The sequence below is a fragment of the Salmo salar genome, chromosome ssa10 (assembly GCF_905237065.1).
Source record: "Salmo salar chromosome ssa10, Ssal_v3.1, whole genome shotgun sequence".
In the NCBI taxonomy this organism is placed as follows: Eukaryota; Metazoa; Chordata; class Actinopteri; order Salmoniformes; family Salmonidae; genus Salmo; species Salmo salar.
Window position 1 is genome coordinate 38,917,322 of NC_059451.1, and position 11,303 is coordinate 38,928,624.

General features: G+C 42.6%; 1 protein-coding gene across 2 annotated transcripts; it reads left to right on the forward strand.

Moving 5' to 3' along the window:
- Positions 1–7,350: 7,350 nt before the first annotated feature.
- On the forward strand, positions 7,351–10,856 carry ttr (transthyretin (prealbumin, amyloidosis type I)). Of its 2 annotated transcripts, none has more exons than XM_014123263.2 (4): positions 7,351–7,523; positions 9,627–9,766; positions 9,925–10,060; positions 10,681–10,856. In XM_014123263.2, exons 1-4 carry the CDS (start codon positions 7,458–7,460, stop codon positions 10,786–10,788), a joined length of 450 nt encoding a protein of 149 aa, XP_013978738.1. In that variant the 5' UTR covers positions 7,351–7,457; the 3' UTR covers positions 10,789–10,856. The 2 variants fall into 2 exon arrangements, with proteins under 2 accessions (XP_013978738.1, XP_013978737.2); XM_014123262.2 differs by lacking the exon at positions 7,351–7,523 and adding an exon at positions 7,530–7,680.
- Positions 10,857–11,303: the final 447 nt, after the last annotated feature.

An 11,303-nucleotide genomic window follows, 5' to 3' on the forward strand; every position in this document is an offset into this window, starting at 1 on the left:
GAGGAGGGTACAGCTGAGGCGGAAATTATGCCACAGCTTCAGTTAGATGTGCTCACAGTAGATAGCCTAACAGATAACCAGAAAGAGGAGGGGAAGGCACCTGAAGAAGTTTTCTTAAAATCAGAATTGCTCATAGCAGCTTACAGTGCACTTGATGGCCAAGAAGAAGAGGGCAGTCCTGAGGAGGAATTGGTGTCAGAGTTGCAGCTGAATCAGCCAATATCACATAGCGTCACTGATGTCCAGGAGGAGGGAAGTCAGGGAGATGAGGAGGCAGCGCTGAGTGCTCAGATAGGAGAGGTGAAGGGAGAGATGGAGGAAGAAGTGGAGGAAGAGATGGAGGGAGAAGAGGAGGAAAAGGTGGAGGTGGAGGGAGAGGTGGAAGAAGAGATGGAGGGAGAGCTGGCGGGAGAGCTGGCGGGAGAGGTGGAGGGAGAGGTGGAGGGAGAGGTGGAGGAAGAGGTGGAGGAAGAGGTGGAGTCTTCCCAGGTGACAGAGGAGGAGGTGGAGGGAGAGGTGGAGGAAGATATGGAGGGAGAGGTGGAGGGAGAGGTGGAAGAGATGGAGGGAGAGCTGGCGGGAGAGCTGGCGGGAGAGGTGGAGGAAGAGGTGGAGTCTTCCCAGGTGACAGAGGAGGAGATGGAGGGAGAGGTGGAGGAAGATATGGAGGGAGAGGTGGAGGGAGAGGTGGAGGGAGAGGTGGAAGAGATGGAGGGAGAGCTGGAGGGAAAGGTGGCGGGAGAGGTGGAGTCTTCCCTGGCGACAGAGGAGGATACCTCTGTGGTACAGATTGAAGCATTTGATGAGTCAGCACCAGAGCAGGAGTACACAGAGGTAGATCAGGACATAGAGACATCAGAAGAGACTGAAACACTAGACTCAGAGAACATAGAGGACATACCAAGCCGGTTTACTACAGGCCTGATGCCAACGTCAGGTGATGGATTGATAGAAGAGGGCACTGTTGTTAGGGAGAGCCAAGTTTCTGTTGATCAAGATTTATCTGGAGGCGCAGACTTAGTGACTGTGGAGGGTGAGGTGGAGTCTGTTGAACTAGTGGCAGAAGAAGCAGTTTGTTCAGTCCTAAAGGCTACAGGTGATGTAGAGGAATCTGAAGAAGAGGATGACGAGGTGGGAGAGAGTCTGGTCACCTCTCGTCAAATCGCTGAAGTCAAAACACTAAGAGTAGAAGTAGACGATAGTGAGAATGTAGTAGGAGAGGAGATGGAGTCTGCTGTTGAGACAGTTGAGGAAGTAGAGGCTAGTGCTGACCAACAAACAGAGTCCACAGTAGCTACAGAAGAGGTTGAGTCCCATAGCGAAGAATTGGCCGAGGAGCTTGAGGTGACCTCTTCAACACCAGAGGCTACAGGTGAGATTGCTGTTGAGACAGGTGAGGCTATAAATGCAGTGGCAGGTGCAGCAGTGGATGATACAGTAGTGGAGGCTGCAGGTGAGACATTAGGTGAGGCAACAGGTGAGGCCGCAGGGACGGCTGGTGGGTCAGAACAGGCCCCAAAGCCATTGGCTTTATCTTTCCGTAACAAATTCAGGATGGGCTCCAAGAAAGAATCTACTCCCAAGAGTCCCAAGAGTCCAAAGAGTCCCACAGCAAAGTGCAAACAACAGTGAGAGCTCTTTGCACTCACAGCCATAATGTGGAGAGGATATTTTTGTATATATCTGACTTTCTGTTTATAGGTTTTTGTTCATTGGTTTTGCTTCACAGGTTTATGTTTGTCAGTCATTGGTTTCTCAATCATAGATTATATTTTATTTAAAGCAGAATGTTGGGTCTTTCAGCTTTTGTGGTTCTGGTCAAAAGTAGTGCACTGTGGCGCAGCGGTCTAAGGCACTGCATCTCAGTGCAAGAGGCTTCACTACAGTCCCTGGTTCAAATCCAGGCTTTATCACATCCGGCTGTGATTGGGAGTCCCATAGGGCGGCACACAATTGGCCCAGCGACGTCTGGGTTTGGCCAAGGTAGGCCGTCATTGTAAATAAGTATTTGTTCTTAACTGACATGCCTAGTTAAATAAAGGTTCAATAAAAAACATAGGAAGCCATTTGAGACACTGTGGTCTGTGGTTCTCATAGGTGTCATATAATATCATATCAGTTGTCATTGCCCTTGGGGAATTGAGAAAATAACAATAAAACAAACATGCAGAAACCTGCAGAGCGACATCACACATTCACCACAAAACTCTCTAACCATGAGTCAGGAAAACAGCACACCCACCTATTACCAGACTGTCATGTTTTATTTGCAAATACTCTGATAAACTCTTTTCCATACCTTTTAACACCTTTATACATCACACCGTCTCTTTTATAGTCTGTTCCTCCCTTTTTCCTCCATAGTTTCCTACTCCTGTTCTAATAGCTCCTCTGATGGTTATGACAGGGCATGGCAGGTTGAAGAAGCCAAATGTATTTATTTTCAATGTTCTGCAGAGTAGTGAACAGGCAATTACTGCTTTATGAACCAACTTTCAGAACTTGGCAGATGGGAAATATAGATCAGTTTTTTTCTGTTTGTAGGTTTTTGTTCATTGGTTTTGCATCACAGCTTTGTGTTTGTCAGTCATTGGTTTCTCAATAATGGTTGACCTTTTATGTAAAGCAGTATGTTTGGTCTTTCGGTTTTTGTGGTATGTGGTCTCATTTCAGCCTTTACTACAAAGTCAATGGGTGTCAGCTTTTTTCAAACAGAAACTACTTAAACATCATTACTGTAAATCACAAGACAGAGTGGGGTATGTTTAGATACAAGACTGCGCTTGTATGGGGGAAAATAAATGTGAAAAATAATACTTGTAATGTACGATTTAGCCTGCATCATCATATACTATAGCACTGGGAATCACTACACAGACACCAACACAGACACCATTGTTTTTGTTAACAATGATGGAATGCCAACGATGGTTTGATGTTTGAAACTTCTGACGTTGAATGTTTTGTTTCCTTTTTTTAACAAATATAATAAATGAAATAAATTGTCTGAACATGCTTATTAAATAAATGTTTTGGTGGGGGAAAAAAATATTTATTAGTGCGTATTAATCTCTTTACAGCCAGTGGTTTCTCTCGGTTGTCAGTTCGAGCTCAATAAACTGCTGAGTGTGTGGATATGTCCCAAATGGCACCCTATTCCCTTTATAGTGCACTACTTTTGACCAGGGCCCATAGGGCTCTGGTCAAAAGTAGTTCACTATATAGGGAATAGGGTGCCGTTTGAGACAAACTACCTGTGGTCTGTGGTTCTCATAGGTGTCATAAAAGATCATGGATATTTTGATTCCCCTCAGGGCAGTGAGAAGAGAAGCAGTAAAACAAACATGAAGAGACCTGCAAGATGTCTTCCCACACACCACAAAACTCTCCAACCACGGGCCAACAGATACTTCTCAACAGCACACGCACCTGTTACCACAGACTGTCCTGTTTTATATGGGAATACTCTGATAAAAAGGTCAAAAGTATGCAGAAGAGTTTAACACCTATACAGTGAGGGAAAAAAGTATTTGATCCCCTGCTGATTTTGTACGTTTGCCCACTGACAAAGAAATTATCAGTCTATAATTTTAATGGTAAGTTTATTTGAACAGTGAGAGACAGAATAACAACAACAAAAAATCCAGAAAAACGCATGTCAAAAATGCTTTAAAATGATTTACATTTTAATGAGGGAAATAAGTATTTGACCCCTCTGCAAAACATGACTTAGTACTTGGTGGCAAAACCCTTGTTGGTAATCACAGAGGTCAGGCGTTTCTTGTAGTTGGCCACCAGGTTTGCACACATCTCAGGAGGGATTTTGTCCCACTCTTCTTTGCAGATCTTCTCCAAGTCATTAAGGTTTCGAGGCTGACGTTTGGCAACTCGAACCTTCAGCTCCCTCCACAGATTTTCTATGGGATTAAGGTCGGCAGACTGGCTAGGCCACTCCAGGACCTTAATGTGCTTCTTCTTGAGCCACTCCTTTGTTGCCTTGGCCGTGTGTTTTGGGTCATTGTCATGCTGGAATACCCATCCACGACCCATTTTCAATGCCCTGGCTGAGGGAAGGAGGTTCTCACCCAAGATTTGACAGTACATGGCCCCGTCCATCGTCCCTTTGATGCGGTGAAGTTGTCCTGTCCCCTTAGCAAAAAAACACACCCCCAAAGCATCTTTCCACCTCCACGTTTGACTGTAGGGATGGTGTTCTTGGGGTCATAGGCAGTGTCGTGTCTTTGGGGGTACCATTAAATGGAAGATATGTTTATCAATTAGCTCCCTGTAATTATTATCACGCGATTAAACTGATTAATCGTTTAATTGTAATTAACTAGGAGTTCGGGGCACCAAGGAGAATATTCAGATTACAAAGCTATAATTTTCCTAATATAACTTTCCTGTACTATAATATTCTATTCTATTATAGTATAGGCAGATTATCTTCTAGTTTAATTGGTGTATTTTACCTCTAGTCCAGTCTCATCCCAAACGTCGTAAATTGTTGTATCTGCACGAACCCAGTCTTTACTAAAATCATCCATACATCAATTGTCTTAAAATCATTTATTTACTACACTAAGTAATTAACAGAAAAACATACAAACAGTAATTATCGTCACAAATGATTGGTATCGGAATGTGCCCTACTGGCTAAACAGGCAGGTCAGCCTGTTGAACAATGGATCATAAAAGGTCGGCTGAGAAGTTACACAGGGTTCATTAATATTAACAATTGACAATTGAAGGCTCACTCATTCGGGAACAATTGCAATCAATATATATTTACGCTCAGTGTGTCGTTCTGATTCTTGTTGGAGAGTAGTTCTGTTGGGGAGTTTTGTCCGCGTTCTCTCTCTCTCTCTCGGTTAGAATGGATCTTTCAGAGCGACATTCATTAATGTCGTCATAGAATGGTTGTTTCGTTGGTCTTCGCGTTCGATGATATAATTTACTTAGCTGCAGACTAATAATTAATATCAAAGACTTGTTCTTATTCTGTCGGTATCAATAGTCTAAAAGTTAACCACGTGGTATGGTTCACTTTCAGTAGAGGAATTAGATGGTAGAACCTATGTGGCCACGGAGTGTAGGCCTGGTCTGGGTAAATGTAAATCAGGGGGGTGTTTTATAGTGCCCATAGAACAGCTTGTCAAATGACGCCTGGTCCTGTATGGGTCCCTGGGGACGTGCCTATGACTGAGTTAGATTTGGTTACAGAAATACAATTCTATCACATTACATCAGTACAATAGCATCTCAATGTCTTACAAAAGCTTTATCCTTATTAATACATTCTATACACCCATATGATGCAAGTCTTATGCTGAGTCTATTATATAAACAGTTTTATGGTAATATGGCTATATTGTCTCTTCTGAGTATCACAAAATTGTACCAAGCGGATCATTTCGTAGCTGGATTCTTCACCAATCTTCCATACCTTCTCCAGAACACAAAATGTCGCTTGGCTCTCCAATTCTATGAGTTGGAAGAATTTCCTTTGTCTCTCTATGGGCCATGTGGCCAGAGACTCTCCTGGAATTTTAGAGTTTTTACGACCCTTTACACACAGGGTCGATTGGGGGGGGGTTGGGTGGTGGTGCAACAGGGAGGGGGTCAACTGTCCTCCCTGTACCAAAAGAGGCCAACGTCATGACAGCAGCATTCCTCCTCCTCCTCCAAACACGGCGAGTTGATTTGATGCCAAATAGCTCCGTTTTGGTCTCATCTGACCACAACACTTTCACCCAGTTGTCCTCTGAATCATTCAGATATTCATTGGCAAACTTCAGACGGGCATGTATATGTACTTTCTTGAGCAGGGGGACCTTGCGGGCGCTGCAGGATTTCAGTCCTTCACGGCGTAGTGTGTTACCAATTGTTTTCTTGGTGACTATGGTCCCAGCTGCCTTGAGATCATTGGCCAGATCCTCCCATGTAGTTCTGGGCTGATTCCTCACCGTTCTCATGATCATTGCAACTCCACGAGGTGAGATCTTGCATGGAGCCCCAGGCCGAGGGAGATTGACAGTTCTTTTGTGTTTCTTCCATTTGCGAATAATCGCACTAACTGTTGTCACCTTCTCACCAAGCTGCTTGGAAATGGTCTTGTAGCCCATTCCAGCCTTGTGTAGGTCTATAATCTTGTCCCTGACATCCTTGGAGAGCTCTTTGGTCTTGGCCATGGTGGAGAGTTTGGAATCTGATTGATTGATTGCTTCTGTGGACAGGTGTCTTTTATACAGGTAACAAACTGAGATTAGGAGAACTCCCTTTAAGAGTGTGCTCCTAATCTCAGCTCGTTACCTGTATAAAAGACACCTGGGAGCCAGAAATCTTTCTGATTGAGAGGGGGTCAAATACTTATTTCCCTCATTAAAATGCAAATCAATTTATAACATTTTTGACCTGCGTTTTTCTGGATTTTTTTGTTGTTATTCTGTCTCTCACTTTTCTTTGTCAGTGGGCAAACGTACAAATCAGCAGGGGATCAAATACTTTTTTCCCTCACTGTATACTAAACTTTTTTATCTGTGGGTCGGCCTCTGAACATTGCAACCTACTGAATATAGGCCTCCCCGGTGGTTTATCACTAACCAACATGAGCTATAAATGCTTTGGCTTCATCTGCAGGCAAAATGTAAGAAGATACTGTACTGTATGACAGTAGCTTGACACATTACAGTACACTAAGCCTCTCTATCAATAGCCAAGAGAGGAGAGGAAGTATTGGAACAGGAACATGTTATAAAATAACTTTGAAAAGTTGGGATTTATCTAGGGCCTTGTTTTCTTATTAATTCTTGAGGAGTCAATCTGTTGTCTTCAGGAAAGCATTTTTTACTTCAAGAGCTGAACTTGTACTTCTACTGTGTATGCTAGAGTATCCTCCAGAACCTGGATGTAGGTTTGTGTCGTATTTGAGATTGGTATGAAGTACTATGAATCTCTGTTTGTTTGGCAGTGATGTGTTTAGTGATAGACAGCAGCTACTTTTGATAACATTCTGCAATGTAATGTAATTTCACCTAATGACAGGTAAATCTGGGTCTGGGAATTGAGGGAACGTGGTTTGTAATTCTATCTCCAGGTTAATTAAGGTGACATTTATATCCGCTCCTGGATTGGACCCATGCATTGTTGTTCCAGGTTAGAGTAATCTGGATTCTTAGAAGACTGGCACCTACGTTATTCTATTACCCTCTTCCCAATCACATTTTTATAAGATGGCCACAAAGCATGATTTGTGTGTGAGAGTTACTGATTCCCTCATTATTGACTTAGTCAATAGATGCAGGCACCGGCCTCTCTAGTCAGGCACCGGGCCGGGGGGGGGGTCAGTGTATAAAGGTACCAGATAGGGGTGTGTTGCCCAATTCTATGCCAGTCAGTCAGTCAGTCTGTAAGTCTATAGGTCTGCCTGTGTTAGAGCCGCCAACCAGTTATCGCAAATGGACAGTTCACTGCTCTGTGTGCTGTTAGCCGCTGCTGTCCTACTCTGTAGCGCCGCCCCAGTGGTGAGTATGTTTGGGCGTCTGTCTGTCTTTGTCAGGGGTCACAGTCTATAGGTCTGCCTGTGTTAGAGCCGCCAACCAGTTATCGCTCCAAATGGACAGTTCACTGCTCTGTGTGCTGTTAGCCGCTGCTGTCCTACTCTGTAGCGCCGCCCCAGTGGTGAGTATGTTTGGGCGTCTGTCTGTCTTTGTCAGGGGTCACTGCACCATTCAGTGTGGGCTTGTCAGGGCATGTTGTCAGCATGTTGTCAGGGCATTTAACTGATAAACAATAACTGATAGGGTTTGTTAGCTGTGTAAACATACAATATTAGATCATAAAAAGTCATACCTAGAATATGAAACATTTGCGCAGTTGTTTGTGTTTGAAGTTGAGATATTAGATGCCAGTGTTGGGGAATACTGAACTACATATAGTTAAATTACTAGTTTAACTACATTTTGCAGTAGCAAAAAAAACATATTTTACTTTCTTGCCATGTAGAGATGTACTTGTACTTTTTTGGGCTAAAATAAAATAAAAGGTGAAGTAGACAATAATTTCTCTATTTTTCGCCATCAGTGCATAACTGTCACTTAAAACACAGTGTTTGTGTTAAATCAGCCAAATTACACGTTCTGTTAACATCTGAGTCCAGAGTGATCTGTTCTTGCAATTTGTAGTGTATGACATTTCAAATTTAGATATAATATACCACAAAATAGTTTAGATGATTTGAACTACTTTTTCACAGTAACTTTAGTTAAGTATATATTTCTTAAGGGTAGCTTAACTTCCTCCAGTGTGAAGTAATTGGTAGCTTGGAAAACTATATTTTCAGAGTAGCTTCCAACACTGTCAGATGCTATCAGCATCTTAGAGTGTGTGTGTGTGCGTGCATTACAGGCAGTAGTGTTTACCATCAGTGTGGGATGGAATGCAACGCGGTCAATGACCTCACATCCCCACTTGTTCTCTCTGGTCCACATCCACACTTTGACCTTCTTGTCCTCCAACTACACTGGAAATGACTAAAATTAGCTGGAAAAAGTAGTCCTCATTCTTTCCTCCCCCATTTTACATGGGAGCACTGGACAAAGTTCCTAGGCTTACCTACCATTTTCTATCCTCAAAATCCAAAGCTCAGACATTACAAAATGGCAGATTTTCAGATACTTTCATAATTAGAAAGTCAAACCCATATTCCAAGCCTTCTGTTTCATGACTGGTTTTACCTTGTGATAGAACCAAATAAACAATATTAAGGCCAAGTGTTGTGATTACAACTGGTTAAATGTTTGTAACCATTTCTATAGCTATTATTTGAACTCTACCAGCCTTGTCTGACCAATAGAATGCCTTGTCTGCCAACAGAATGCATTACTGTAGGTTACTGTCTGTCTACTACGGTATGTATTTCTAACCCTGTTGGCAGAGTTGTCCCTTATTTCATAAGATTGCAGTATGCTGCAAATACAATATTACTGCAGTAATTTTGCAGTGCGACTGCAGTTTTTATTTTATTTAACGAGGCAAGTCAGTTAAGAACAAATTCTTATTTACAATGAAGGCCTAGGAACAGTGGGTTAACCGCCTTGTTCAGGGACAGAATGACACATTTTTACCTTGTCAGCTCAGGGATTCGATCTAGCAACCTTTCGGTTACTGACCCAATGCTCTAACCACTAGGCTACCTGCTGCTCAGTAAACTGAAGTTATTCTGCAATTACTGCGTCCAAAATACCACAGTCAACTGCAGTTAGTGCACTTTCAAAACTGCATTTCTTTTTTGTAAGGGGTGTTGTGTCTGGCTGGCATAGGCACATGGGTATGCTAATGCTGGGCACCAACTGATAGCCAAAAAGTAACACCGAACTTTTAACTGTCTGGCCAGCCATGGGTGTTTATATTTGTGTGGTCAGTCTTCTCAATGTCCAGGATGTTGATTCTAGTGTTTGTCTTTGTAAACTAGGTCCTGTGTTATGTGTATTGTTAGTTATGATTGTGTTGTGGTAAGTCTTGAATGACTGTGATACTGTCTGTGTGCAGTGTGTGACGGTTGGTTTGTGGTCCAGCCAGTTTATGGATTGTATTAGTTATAACCATGGTTGTGGTTTGTGGTCCAGGACAGGCACGGTGAGTCAGACACTCACTGCCCATTGATGGTTAAGATTTTGGATGCGGTGAAGGGTGTTCCAGCAGGCGCCGTGACACTGAGTGTCTCCCGACGAGTCAATGAAATGACCTGGGCACAGGTTGCTAGTGGGTATGTATGAGGATGCACCACTGTTTGGGTAATGTTGTTAACTTACTTATTTAAACTAATATAATATGCATTCAGAAAGATTTGTTAACCAATTTCATAATGAAATGTTATGCTTCTAAGCTATAAAAGTGTAACCTGTGACACCCTCTCTCTCTTAGAGTGACAGACTTGACAGGGGAGGTCCATAATCTGATCTCAGATCAGGACTTCCAGTCGGGGGTGTACCGAGTTGAGTTTGACACTAAGGCCTACTGGAAGTCTCAGGGAACCACACCTTTCCATGAGACTGCTGAAGTGAGTACAATCACCAACCTTTAACCCTCTCACTGCTCTCAGAGACCTACAAACTAAGGTTGTGTAGCATGATGTACTACAGTACACTCTTAGAAAAAAAGGTTCCAAAAAGGTTCTACGGCTGTCTCCAAAGGCAAACCCTTTTTGGTTCCATGTAGAACCTTGTGTACAACCTGTGTAGTAGGCCAGACAGCGGACATTTGTAACTCAGTAATGTGCCTAAAGACTAGATTACATCTAGAAATACACCAGTTTTTCCCCATAGATATATTACCCAACATGGAAAGTAGACAAACCATAAACAGTTGGACCTAAAAATCTGAGACAAAATAATTAGCTGGTTAAAGGGAAAAGAAAATAACAGAATGTGACAATATCCCTCCTTCCATTATGAATTATATGAAACGCCATGATGTGATTAAATTGTTTGCGACAGCACACTGGCTTTGACCTGTATCAATAACTTTTTGTTTGCTACTCAATGGAAATAATTTGTCCTAAGTGGAAAGAGTTCATAGACCTAGTTGGACAAAAGTAAATCGGTCTTCCTGGATATCAGTCTGTGGGAGAGAATTCATAGAAGTAAAACAGCAGTACAAACTGATGTGTCGTGTGTACAGGTGGTGTTCGAGGCCCATGCGGAGGGACATCGTCACTACACTCTGGCCCTGTTGCTGAGTCCCTTCTCCTACACTACCACGGCTGTCGTGATGAAAGCACATGAGTGACACACACATACACACACAAAATACACACCTGACCAAGCTTAACAAATAAAGTGCAGGTAAAGAACTGACTGAGCCTTCCTTTGTTTAACATACAATGCCACACACATTCACCAACATACTCATATTCCAGACATTCATCGTTGTCTAACTACACATAGCGTGACAACTGTCTGCACTGATCTGCTGAAGGACGAGGGTCTCGTATGAGTACCAGCCACCTGTCGGAAGGTAATTTACATTCATGGATTAGTTCAGTTCCCTTCTATAGGCTACTGTGTAGGTTAACTAAGGTAATGAATAGTGGTGAAGGTTAATCAATGAGTAGCGCATACCTAAAGCCTAGTTACTGTATAATGCAACTTGTTAAGTACAGTTGAAGTCGGAAGTTTACATACACTTAGGTTGGAGTCATTAAAACTAATTTTTCAACCACTCCACAAATTTCTTGTTAACAAACTATAGTTTTGGCAAGTTGGTTAGGACATGTACTTTATGCATGACAAGTAATTTTTCAA

Excerpts from the sequence above, each read along its gene's own strand:
- ttr (XM_014123263.2), top strand. The coding sequence starts at position 7,458 with ATGGACAGTTCACTGCTCTGTGTGCTGTTAGCCGCTGCTGTCCTACTC. Across the intron at positions 7,524-9,626 it reads TCTGTAGCGCCGCCCCAGTG|GACAGGCACGGTGAGTCAGA; the intron begins GTGAGTATGTTT and ends TTTGTGGTCCAG. Across the intron at positions 10,061-10,680 it reads CTTTCCATGAGACTGCTGAA|GTGGTGTTCGAGGCCCATGC; the intron begins GTGAGTACAATC and ends TCGTGTGTACAG.